The 13219-nt window shown below is 43.0% G+C and overlaps 1 protein-coding gene across 2 annotated transcripts in view; it reads left to right on the top strand.

The window, feature by feature from the left end:
• Shc3 (SHC adaptor protein 3) overlaps positions 1 to 13219 on the top strand; it is a 132420-nt gene that overhangs the window by 96960 nt on the left and 22241 nt on the right. For both annotated transcript variants that reach the window (XM_060372583.1, XM_021654306.2), the window contains 3 exons: positions 7972 to 8122; positions 9920 to 10007; positions 11029 to 11187. In XM_060372583.1, the coding sequence (XP_060228566.1) occupies positions 7972 to 8122; positions 9920 to 10007; positions 11029 to 11187 (398 nt within the window). The remainder of the gene's footprint in view (positions 1 to 7971; positions 8123 to 9919; positions 10008 to 11028; positions 11188 to 13219) is intronic.

The following is a 13219-nucleotide window of genomic DNA, read 5'->3' as shown; positions in this document are numbered from 1 at the left end:
AAACAGGGATAAGAATCGCTTGATAGTGGTTTTACTATCAAATGAAATAGCAATTGTCCACACCAAATGTGGGCTACTTAGGTGGTAATTAAAAAAAAATATATTCCCCTAATCAGAGGACCGGGGAAGAGGAATAGGGGAGGAAGAGGAAGGGAAGATGAGGGAGGAAGGGTGGGACCGAGAGGAGATGAGGGAGGGGGCTACAACTGGGATACAAAGTAAATAAATTGTTTATAATAATAATGATAATAATAATTTGGCATGTGTTTATATATATATATATATATATATATATATATAGAGAGAGAGAGAGAGAGAGAGAGAGAGAGAGTCTGCTATTTGGTTTACTTGGGATATAAGAATATTCTATGACACAGGAAGTTGAGAAGTACTGTGGGGCAAATTAGACACTCAGTGGTCTCCTGCTCTTGAACTTGAGTGCATTCTGCCCTTGATGAACCTGAATAAGGAAAAGCTATTATAGGCTAGGAGATGCTTCAGCCAATAAACTACTTGTGTTGTGGGCACAAGACCTAAATTTTAGCTCCAGAACCTATGTAAACAAAACAAAACAGACAATGAAAAACCAGGTACAATGTTGTGTATGTAATTCCAGCACTGGGGAGTGTGAAACGGGGACCAGGGGGTGTCCCTAAGGTTCTTTGGTTATCCAGCCTAGTCTTCTTGGTGAGTTCCAGGCCAGGGAGAGACCCTTTCTCAAAAACAAATGGAGATGGCCCTTGAGGTTGACCTCTAGTTCACACATAAACAAACGTATGTGCCCCTGTGTACATGCACCCACATAGACATGTGTACACACAGGAAAATATTTCTCTTTAAACTCAAAGCCACCTTCTGTGGCATCATCACGGAGTGGCATCTGACTCCGATCCCTTGTTATGAAGTATCCTGAAGCCCAATTGTCTTCTTTGCCTTTCTGGAAAGACCCTTAGTTCTGTATCCTCCTTCCCTTGGCGGAATACCTTACGGCATCCATTGTCAGGGTGCCTGTAAGGACCCACTTTGCCCAGGCTGATGAGTTCGGCAAGATGGGGCTGGATGGAGGAAGTAGCCACAGCCCTGACACCTCTGACCTGGGAATGAGTCAGCACAGGTCTTTATTTTGAATGTGATTGGGATGGTTTGTTTACAGACTCCATCCAGGGCCCACGTATCACAGGCTGCATTCTCGGGTATTGATCATTTGTGTTCTGAAAACACACTGCCCTGATCAGCTTTAATTGTCTACTGACAGAGCCTAGCACCTCCTGACAAAGGGAGTCTCCTAGGGATTGCCTAGACCACCTTGGCTGTGGATCAGCCCGTGGTGGGTTGTCCTGACTGTTAATTGATACAGTGGAGCCCAGCCCACTGTGGGCAGCACCATTCCCTGGGCAGGTGTTTCTGAGCTGTGTGAGAACTCTAGCTAAGTATGAACCTGTGAATGAGCCAGTAAGCAGCATTCTATTGTGGTTTCTGCCCAAGCTCCCTCTTTGACTTCACTCAATGATGGACAATGAACTTGTTCACCAAAATAGACCTTTTGTGAGCATTTTCATTGTCTCCATCTTTTGGCTCTTATGAACAAAGCTGCCATGGAGTTGTATTCAAGCTTTGGGGTAGACATATTTTGGTATTCTTGTGTATATGCCTTAGAGTAGAACTATTGAGTTAATTGTTCTGCTGTTTCCCATTTGGGAAATTGTCTAATTGCTTTTTTTTTTTCTTCCTGTGATAAGATACAGTATTAGGGCTTTCTAGAGAAACAGAACTTATATAATGAATGAACATATATATATATATCTTAAATCCATTCTAATATATATATATTCTAACTATATATGGGATAGTTCAGCAATGGCTATCTACCAACAGAAGGTCCTAGAATCCAGTAGCTGTTCAGGCCATAAGGCTGGATAGATCAGCTGGTCTACAGTGTACGCCAGAATCCCAAAGAAGTAAGTTCTAATGCCAGCAAAGGAATGGACTTGCAAGCAAGAGTGAAAGGAAGCAGGCAAAGAGAACAAGAACACAAGTTTCCTTCTTCCATGTCATTTTTATATATGCTGCCAGCAGAAGGTGTGGTCAAGATTAAAGGTTGATCTTCCCATCTCAAAGATCCAGATTAAAAGAGGTCTTCCCACTTCAAAAGATTTAATTAAAAAAAAAGGTTTCTCACAGCTGTGCCCAGTTATTTGGATTTTAGTTAATTCCAGATGTAGTCAAATTAACAACTAAGAATAGCCATTGTTGTGCCCAATTTTCGAGATCCCCAAAAGACCACCAGTAGTCAAGTCCATTGCAAAATACATGAGGATCTTTATTTACAGCTTGAGCTGGACTCTTACAGACACCAAGGCATTGGTACCCAGCAGACATATGCAAGCTCTGGATTGTGGGTGATTTATAGGTCCCAGTCCCTCCCGGCATGCCCAAAGCAGGATATTCTAGCCTGGCAAACTTCTGTTTAATACAGAAAAAGAGGATGCTACATTTCAAAACTATTTGCTATGGGAAAGTGCCAGGACCATGAATGGTTCTAGCTTTCTTTGTTCTCTTTTGTGGAGAGTGGGGAGTGGGGAGGGAGGTGGGGTGAGGGGAAATGCTGGCCTTGGGCTGCAGTCCTCTCCTGGACTGATAGCCTGCTGCTTGGGTAGAGGGGACTATTATCTCCAGGAGCAAGGCCATCCAGGCCAGTTTCCTGGCAAAACTACCTCTAGTGAGCAGCAAGGTCAGCTGGCCTGATCTGCTTTAAACTTTTTAGCTCAGTACCCCAAAAACCTAGTTTTTAATTCTTTGGTCTCTCACCATCACAGATACTCTGAAAAAAAAAAAAATCAACACAAGGTAAGAGGGGTCTAATTTGGCTCACGGTTTGGAACGTGAGGCAGCTGCTCTCGTTGCATTTGTAGTCAGGAAGCAGAAAGGAGTGGGCGCTGGTGCTCAGCTCCTTCGTCCTTGTTGGGCACTCCAGATTCCCGAGCCCAGCAAACGGTGCCACCATTGTAAGGGAGGGTTTTCAATCTCAGTTAACCAAGGCGTGGCAGGAGGCTAACCTAATCTAGATAACTCCTCACTGCTGTGTCCCAGAGTGTTTCCTAACCAACATGAGTCATCAGAGTCAATGATTTTTCACAGTCGTGGTACTGATTTACGTTTCAGTAAGCATAGTAGGGGCTTCTCATTCCTCACGCCCTCATCAGCGTTGGATGCCATCCACATTTTTTATCATGGCTGCCTCAGGGAGCAGGAAAATCTCTGATGATGTTTTTGACATGCATTTTTCTCTGATGATTATGATGTCAGGCATCTTTTCACGGGCTGTTGGCCATTTGTCTGTCTTCTTTGGGGAAATGTCTGCTCAAATCTTTACTCTAGTTTTAAAGAATGGGTTATTTTTCTTTTAAATTGTTGGGTTGTTGGAGTTGAAGATTCATGCTACTTTAAAAAATATTATTAGCAAATATTTTCTTATTTTGTGGATTGTGTTTTGTCAATGTGTTTTGCAATTTTCAATGTGCGTCTGACCTTGTTTACATAATTTTTTTCCTTAAATTTTTCTCTTTTTGGTGCCCTAATGACTTTTATTTTGTTTCTCGAATCATTAATATATAAAATACAACTGATTTTGTATATTGTTCTTTGTATCCAAGAGCCAATTCATTAAGTCTGATGTCTTCTTTACACATACTTTAGATTTTGTCTTTATAAGAAATTGTTCATTCATGTCAAAGAAATTTCTAATTTCCCTTCCAATTCTTGACCTAGTTATTCAGGAATGTATTAATTTTAACATCTTATTAATCTTGTAAGGGTCTAGTTTGATTACTATATTGACTCCATTATTTTCTAAAAATGTAATTTAAAATTTTTAATTCTTTAAAATATTTGAAGCTTATTATTGAATAAGTTTAATAATATATGCTTTCTCATGGAGAATGTTCCCCCTGTATGGGAGAAGTTTTTTGCTGTTGTTTTAAGTAGAATTTGCTATTAATGTCTTTTCAATCTGGTTATATTTTTGTGAGCAAACTTAGATTTTTTTAATCTTCTGTTCAGTCATTCTTCATGGTAATAAAGTGGCATATTAGTGTTTCCTTCATATTATGGTTGAACTTGCTATTTTCCTCTTTGCTCTTTATAGAGCATGTTGCTCAAAGAAAACTTATTACAGGATTATTTTCTTATTTGTTCTGTCAACCTCTGTCTTTCAAGAAGAGCATTTAATACATTGATATTCAATGCAATTGCTAATAAGTGAGGATTTCCGCCTGGTGTTGACCTATTTTTCCTTGATGCCGTTCCATCCTCTTATCAACCGATTACTACCTCCTTTGCGTAAATAAACATTGTCAAGTTGCAGTTTGACTTCTTCTTTCACTGCTTTTAAAGCAGTGATCAGAGGGTCATAGTTAGCTTGTTAATTTATGAGGATCTACTCAGATTAAAGACTTTAATTTTAATAATATACAGAAGATTGGCTTCTGGGAGGCTCTCTGGTCTCCCACTCTCCATTTTGTTATTTATAAATTTACTTGTTTTTTAATTAGGTGTGTGTTTGCATGTGTACAAGAAAGTGTGTGCCCTTGTGTGTGCAAGTGAGACCAGTGTGGAAGCCGGAACAGGGTGTCAGATCCTTTGGAGCTAGAATTACAGGCAGTTGTGGGCCGCTCCGTGAGGGCTGGGAACTGAATTTGGGTCCTCTGCCAGAGCGGTGTGTTCTTCCATTCTTAACCGCCCGCTCTCCCACTGTGCGCTTCTTGCCACACACACTGAATCTTTATTCATTGTGTGTTCACCAGTACAGTCATACTGCTTTATGCATTTTCAAATTAGAAGATTAGGAGAATTCTATGCAAAACTAAACATACACAATCTCGTTAATTACACTTGCCATTCTTTTCTGCTTCTTCCTTCAGATGTAAATTGCTGATTACCCACTTATTTCAACTTAATATAGTATTAAATAATACTATTTCCCATAGTATTTCCTAAAGAGGTGATTTTTAATGGAGGATTCCCTGTTTTTATTTGTCTTGAAATACACTTCTGCCTCATCTTGGCAGAATAGTTTTATTGGGTACGGAGTTCAGGACAGGAAGCTTTCCCCTTCGTTTCTGACAAGAAATCCACTGTTGCTGTCAGGACAAGCCCTTGTCTCAGGAAGCAGCCCTCTTTGCTGCCTTGGAGAAGTCCTTCTGCTCTTCAAAGAGTTAATTAGGATGCATAAGTCCCTTTAAGTTTATCTTGAGCTGAGCTTTTCAGCCTCTTCATTGTCTAGAGAAACATTTTCTTTTAGCCAGTTTGGGAAGGTTTGGGCCCTAATGACTAGTGTTTCTCCTGCCAGTCTCAGTCTCTGCTCTGCCTCCAGGACTCTTCTGTGCACCTGCTGGCCTTCTTGATGCTTTTCCACGGGTCTCTCGGGCTCCATTCACTTTTATTAATCAGTTTTCATTTCTGTTCCTCAAACTGGTTCATCTGAATGTAACTATTTTAAAATTTTGTCCTCCTCCTTCTACCTCCCAAACCTGCTACTTGCTTAAGTGAATTGTTAGAATTTTCTTTTTTCATGCTTTCAGTGATGGTAGAATTTTTAGTTCTAGAATTTGTTTTTTTTAAATTTCTTTATGCATTCTGGTAAGCCTCATTTAGTGCTTTACACATCATTTCTTTTAGTTGGCTGAACATAGGGTCTTTATCCTTAAGTCTGAGATTGCTTTATCCTTATTTATCCTTAAGTCTGAGATTTCTTTGTGACCATTTCCATTGATTTATTTTTCCTGTATATGAGCTATCCTTTCTTATTTCTCTATGCAGCTTATAACTTTTTGCTGGCACTAAAAATGTAAATAATAACAGGTTGCAAAACTGAAACTCATATTTCTCCTCTTTCCAGGATGTATATTGTCAATGTTTGTGGTTGTTTTAGGGACTTTAGTGAACTAATTCTATGCTCTATCATGTACGTATGTCCTTCTGTCCCCTGCTTGGTCAGCTATGTTCCTTCACTAATGAGTGCAGAGGTTTCCCTAAATGTTGAACAACTCAGCCTCACAGTGTGTACATGTATATATGAGCATGTGTATATGCGTGTGTGTACATGTGTATGTGTATGTGTGTTTGTGTGTGGTGTATGTATTTGTATGTATATTCATATATATGTATATTTGTATGTATACATGTTTGTGTGTATGTATTTGTATGTCCATGCATATATATGTGTGTATATATATGTATGTATGTTTATATGTATACGTGTGTGTATTGGTACCCTCTTTTAACATGAGGTGAATCAATTGATTTTTTTTCAGCGTTCCCTGTCTACTTGGGAGGTCTTTAGGGGTAGGCCAGGAGTGAGAAACTAGAGTCACGCTGCACACTGTGGACATGAGTGCAAGCTGAGCCCTGCAAATGTGTGTGGCCTTCTAGATGAATGTGGTGTTGGGGTCTCAGCTCCTCATTTTGGGATCTGTCATCACCATTGGTGTGGTTGTTTGCTTCAGTGGCCTTTTCTCCCTAACTCCATAAACTCTTCATCCCTTGTCACTTTCTTCCACTAATAAAAATTGTTTGAGCCAAATGTTCTTTGCAGCCTCCTGTGGGTCACGTGATAAACATTTGCCTCTGAATGTTTCTGACAGATGCCCCCAGGCAGGCTCTGTGTCGGGTTAAATAAAGACAGCCCGGGCAGACACAAACAGATGAGTACTCAAGGAGCTGGGGATGCTAATTACTCAGATCTGGTCACTGTGTTTTGTATAAATGTATCAAGTTAGCACACAGCACACATAAGAAATGTGCAAAATTACTATGTGATAATTAAAAGTAAATAAAAAAGAAAAGTTTGGGCAGTTGGGTTCTCAAAGGATCACTCAGAGAGGTAAAGTAATGATAAATGTTAGGGAATTGGTTTTTAAAAGAGGCTCGGAATTGCCCTGTCCCACCTGTGGCTACTTGGGCAGTGGTGGTCTTTGATGGATGGCTGTTACCTTACAGGGCCACCTCAGGGACGCAAACAGGGCTCCTTACGGTGCCAAACAATACTGACCTCACAGTTTATTTCATTGTTTTAAAGTGTTTGTTTTTATATTGTGTGTGGTGTGTGCATGTGTGTGTGATATCTGTAGGTGTGTTTCTTGGTTTCTTTTCTGTTGCTGTGATGAAATGCCCTAAGGAAGAAAGGTTTATTCCGGTTCACAGCTCAAGGTGCAGTTCACCAAAGCAGAGAAGCTGAGGCAGCAGGAGGCTGGCTTCCAAAATAATAAGAAAGTGATTCACCAGTGTTGGTGCTTGTGCTGTTTTCTCCATCTTACACAGTACAAGATCCCTCTGCCCAGGAATGGTTCTACCCCCAGCGGGCAGGTCCTCAGACCGTAAACCATAATCAAGATCAGTGCCCCGGGAAAATTCCTGAGGGACCATATCCGAGGTGATCTAGTTGACAGTTAACAGTAAATATCCTCTCTCTCCTTCCCTCTCCCTCTTCCTCTCCCCAAAGCCATCAGCTATCCACAGTTGCTCAGCCATCCCCCAGTCCCCATGCTAAAATGTTTACTGGTTTGATCTTGTTCAGACAGCCACAACTGCTTGGGTTCATGAGTGCAGTGGCGCTGTCTCGTCCACGAGGCATTGTGTTGCTTTGAATCTCCCAACCTTCGGGTCTTACAATCTTTCTACCCTGCTCTTCCGCAATGGTCCCCAAGCCTTGGGAGAAGGGAAGAGGTAGTAGCTGATAGATTGATGTAGGTGTCTCGTTTGTGACTGAGAGACTCCACTTCTTAAAAAAGTCCCACTGCTTTTTAATACCACCACCTTGGGGACCAAGCCGCTAACACATGAACCCGTGTGTCCCGGAGGCCACACTGAAACCATATCCAGGGCTTTGTTTCTGTAGGCGGTTCTGAGGCCAGATTTGTTGGGTCCGCCCGTGTGCTCAATTTTGGGTGAAGGTCACTGAAAATCTTTTAACAGGATGCAGAGTCTGGATGAGCCATGGACTGAAGAGGAGGGCGATGGCCCTGATCACCCGTACTACAACAGCGTTCCCAGCAAGATGCCTCCTCCAGGGGGGTTTCTCGATGCTCGTTTGAAAGCCAGACCTCACGCTCCTGATGTAGCCCAGGTAAGTCTGGGGTTCTTTTCCTAGTGGAGGCAGACCCTCACTTGCATTATCTCCTTCAGTGTTATTTCTAGCCGGTCTCTGACTTAGCTTTTGACACAGTCACCCACAGACTTTCTTCCACTGATTTCACAAAGCACATAGACAAGATTTGACGTCACAGTGCTCTGATCTGGTGACTTAGACCCCAAGTGCCTTTCTGAGACATGTGAAGACATTGTAAGTCTTAGCACCAACCAGCATGCTGCCATCTTAATGAGGGGATATCAGGATTTGAGGTTTTTTTTTTTTTTTTTGCATATGGACTTTATTTACAATAAAGTACATATAATAAGAACAGTTATCAGGAAAGCCATATGTAAAAGTTACATTCAAAATGTTTAGCTTATTTGTAGAAAAATAATACTATCTATCCTATCTAGGTGAGTCTAAAGTTTTGTGACTAAATCATTCTCTGTTGTATCTTTGTATTTATAAGCTTACAAAACATTTTTCTAGACCTTAAAACATTTTCTTAAATAAAGGCCCATGATACCGTGGGTTCGCCGAAAAGAGTGGATCACTTCCCTGAAAGCAGGAGGATCTTATGAAATTTTTTTTTTCTCTTTTGTTTTTCCCTCACTTTGTTCTAGTCTCATTTCCATTGTTGTGTAAAATACCGTCACACTAACTAGGAAGACAAAGCGCTTGTATTAGCTTCCCGTAACAGGTTACGGTCCATCACTGTGAGGAAGTCATGGGGTAGGAGCTTGAAGCAAGGAGTCACATCACAACCACAAGAGCAGCGACGTGTGTGTGTGTGTGTGTGTGTGTGTGTGTGTGTGAACGCTCCCATGCTTGCTGTGCTCGACTCCCTCCACTCTGACTCGGTTCAGGTCTCCCTGCCTGGGGAGTGGTGCAGTGTTGCAGTGTTCAGTGGTCTGGGTCTTTTCCATTACAACTTGCTTAAAAGGCACCCCCCCATTGGTATTCCCACAGACCACTGAGTGTAGACAGCCCCTCACTGAGACTCTCTTCCCAGAGGTGTCTCTTGTAGGTTGTGTCGAGTTGTCAATCAAAATGGACCATCACACCCTCCAACTCCAACAACCTTTAACGCAAAATTGCTTTCTAAAACTATTGCATCTCCATCTTTTATAGTAGCTCCAGTGATGTTCTTTCTCTTTCTTTCTTTCTTTCTTTCTTTCTTTCTTTCTTTCTTTCTTTCTTTCTTTCTTTCTTTCTTTCTTTTTTTCTCCTTCCTTCTTTCTCTCCATTTCTTCCTCTCCCTCTCTCCCTCCCTCCCTCCTTCCTTTCTTGCTTTCTTGCTTTCTTTCCTTCTCTTGCTTTCTTGTTTGCTTGCTTGCTTGCTTGGTGCTAGTAATAGAACCCAGACTCTGTGCCTGATGAGCTGAGCTATACTTCCAACTCTGGATAGTTTCAAGGTTATCTGTGCCAATAAAAATGCCAGAACAGCATTGATAGCAAGGCACTGACACTGCAGCTTCCTGGTTCTCAGGAGTGTGCTTCCCTGAGAGTGGACGGCTGCCAGGACAAGCTTGCTCTGGTTGCCTTTGAGAGAAATTATGGGGTCATGAAAACAAGGAGAGAGTGTTGTGGCATTAACAAGGGTGTCTGTTTTGTTCCACAACCACAAAAGCTTATGTGTTGAGTGCAATGCTGGTGTGAGGCAGGAATGCAGAGGTGGGCGTTGGAGAGGCTGCGTCAACGTGTAAGAACCCTACCCACTGCACTGTGGTTCACAAAGATGATGGCTGAGAAGACAGTTCTTTCTTCCTCAATATTGACATATGTCTCCAGTTTGCAGGAAAAGAGCAAACTTATTACCAGGGAAGACACTTAGGAGATGCATTTGGTGAGGACTGGCCACGAGCACCCACCAGGCAAGGTAAGAGACAAAGTGACATGGTGGGACTTTTCCCACCATGTTCTGAACAGGTGACACGTGTTCTGAACAGGTGACGCTCTGACCTGGGGCTCCTCCACTGCCTAGAGAGTAGGAGTGAGAGCTCCAGGAAATGAACACTCCTCAGGAGGCCGAGTCCATAACTCAGTACATCTTAAGTTCTTATTTGATTTTCTTTTAGCTTTTAATTTTGTTTTAGTGTTTTGTGATGCAAAGTCTTGCTGTATAGTTCAGGCTGGCCTTGAACTTGCAGTGATCCTCCTGCTGTAGCTGTCTGAGAGCTGGGATGACAGGCATGCATCACCTCATCTGGCTTCAAGATCTGATTTGAAACCAGTAGATATGTTCTCCCACAGAACAAACATAAACTTACTCATCCATTTGCCAGTAGCCGTCCATCCTAAAGCAGTATGAACGAGGCGTCTGTTATCCAGTGAAGCAGAGATGCTCACACACAGAATGACCCAAGCAGGTGCTCTTGGGAAGCACTTTCAACATTACCTTCAGGCGGCAAAACAGCTGAGACTCCCAGAATCTTTTGGCCCACTGGGAGGTCACATTGAGGCAGTGTCACTTAATGTTCAGTTCCCAGGGCCCTGAACCAACCAAGATGGCCATATTTAGCAAGGCCTTTAACCACTCACCCTAATGCTGGGTGGAGGATTTCTTCTTTCCTTCTTTCCTTCTTTCCTTCTTTCCTTCTTTCCTTCTTTCCTTCTTTCCTTCTTTCCTTCCTTCCTTCCTTCCTTCCTTCCTTCCTTCCTTCCTTCTCTTTTTCTTTCTTCCCTCCCTTCTTCTCCCTCCCTCCTTCCTTCCTTTCTTTTTTGACAAAGGACTGGGGAGTGTCTTAACTGGGACATGGTACTGCCAGGCTTGGAAGAAAATGTACAGAGTAAATGCTCTCAGGAGCGGGCTGGAGAAGCCGAGGCCCTGGGTACCCCAGGCACAGCAGGAAGGGTGCTATCATCCTACAAGGTAACCGGACTCCCTCTCTTGGCTGCAGGCTCCTTGGACATCTACAGCACACCTGAAGGAAAAGTGCACATGGCTCCTGTAGGAGAAACGCCAACCTATGTCAACACCCAGCCGGTCCTGCCACAGGTGTGGCCGGCAGCGACCAGCAGCACCGAGAGCAGCCCACGGAAGGACCTCTTTGACATGAGTAGGTGTCTGTTGTCTGTTCTGTGCTGCCTTTTATCCCATGTCCGCTTCAGCACTGGCTTTGCTGCTGGCAGGTGTGGTGAACGTCAATGACTAAGGGTGTTTTTCTGATTTTGAGTTCAGGTACGGTGTTGGGGTTACACGCCATCCTTGCAGCCAAGAGACTTTCTTTTGGGGAAACGGTCTTTCCTCCTGAAGACCAAGAACATACACAAATATATGTGTTCATTTGAGTATTGAGTGGGCATGATGTGCTGACTGCTGTATGATGTCAGAAGGTGCAGGCAAGGCATGGCCACAGTAATAGACCTCTGTCTATCAGCAAGGACATGTGGACGGGGAAATTGTTTAGACCTTTTTTACAGTATCCTCTCTCTGTAACCTCTTCTTTCCTCCATCCCTCCCTTCCTCCCTCTATTCCTCCCTCTCTTCACCTTCCCTCCCTTCCTCCCTCTATCTGCCTGGTCCTCCCCTCCTCCTCCCACCTCCTCTCTGCTTCCCCTTCCCTTCCCCTGCTCTATCTATTTGCTCTCATTCTTCTTCCTAACCTTCTCCAAAAATGTGTCCAGTGCTTACCATGTGTCAGATCCTTTCCTAGTTACTGAAATTATAGAGGAGCATTGAAACAGATGGCCTTCCTCTGGTGGGGTCTAAACAACCATCCACAAGCTGTCAGGGGGAGGCAGAAGCTGGAGAGCAGGATGAAGGGACCCACTGGACTTGGCACTGTAGGCTGATGCTGTCATGTGGACTTGCTTTTCGGTATATAGTTAAAGAAAAACATGCAATTCATGAACTAAAATGGAATGAGTAGAAACTGTTAGGAAATTTGGAAAGAATTTTGAAAGCTCATGAGGATAAACATATTATACATACATATATACATACATTCAGAAAGAGAGGGGATTTTATGTATGTGGGTGTGGGTATACATACACACACTATTCCTTAAGAGCCATCCCCCTTGTTTTAGGGACAAGATCTCTCACTTGGCTTGGAACTGCTAACTGGATCATCCTGACTGGCCATTGGGCCCATGGATCTGCCTGTGTTCACCCCATCATTGCTGGGGTTGCAAGCACATACCTGCATGCTGTTTTTGTTTTTTTTTTTAAGCTTTAAAAAAATTATGTGGTTTTGCCACATAAAAATTGGTGGATTTGCCTATATAAATATATTCACACCACATGCATCCTTGGTGAATGTGGAGGTCAGAGGAGAGCGTCAGCTCCCATGGAAATGAAGTTGCTGGAGATTGCTAGACAGCATTGGGGGTTGGTGACTGAATCCAGGTCCTCATGCTTGCAAGGCCAGCACTTTCCCAGCTAGGCTAATCTCCCAGCTCTGTACCTTCCCTGAAACTCTGAAAACTCTCCTGTTTTCATTCTTGGAGAAGTTGATGAGCTAAAGAGAGGTAGGAAGACTAAGGAACTGGTGGCCACATGCTGGGACTCTCTACCTAATTTATGATCTTGGTCTGTGCATGAGGCACTTTGCTGTGGAGAAGAAAAAGGAGAGTCATAGTGGCTAAGTAGCAGCGTCCTGTGTCAAGGGCAGCCCTGCCAGCCCAACACTGCTGTTCACAGTGTCTTCTAGGGGAGAATAGACTCCGGTGTTATGTTGTTGTTGTTTGTTTGTTTTGTTTTGATGATGCACCATTGAAGTCTTTGCAATTGGCTTCTCCTGGGCCACTGTGGTGCTGATGCTGGTGACGTTAGTGATTACTGAAGTGATGATCTGGTGATGTCCATAATGGTGGTGGTGATGCTGGTGATGTCAGCGACTATGATGATGATGGGTGGTGTGCAAATGTTGGTAATGGTAGTGACAAAAGCTGGTGGTGGAGATGGCATGTTGTGATGACGCAGAGACAGCAAAGCACCGGTTTTCAGTACTCCATAGAATCAGATTTTTTAAAAGTGGGTTGAAAAGAAAAGCTGAGGAGCTGCTGGTGGCAGTGGTGGTGGCGGTGGTGGTGATGGTGTGATTCAATCAATCAATAATGCACTTGTGGCACAAATACAAGGGCCTGA

Source organism: Meriones unguiculatus, chromosome 19, assembly GCF_030254825.1.
Source record: "Meriones unguiculatus strain TT.TT164.6M chromosome 19, Bangor_MerUng_6.1, whole genome shotgun sequence".
Lineage (NCBI taxonomy): Eukaryota > Metazoa > Chordata > Mammalia > Rodentia > Muridae > Meriones > Meriones unguiculatus.
The sequence above is the reverse complement of the archived record's forward strand: the minus strand, read 5'-3'. Positions and strand labels throughout refer to the sequence as shown.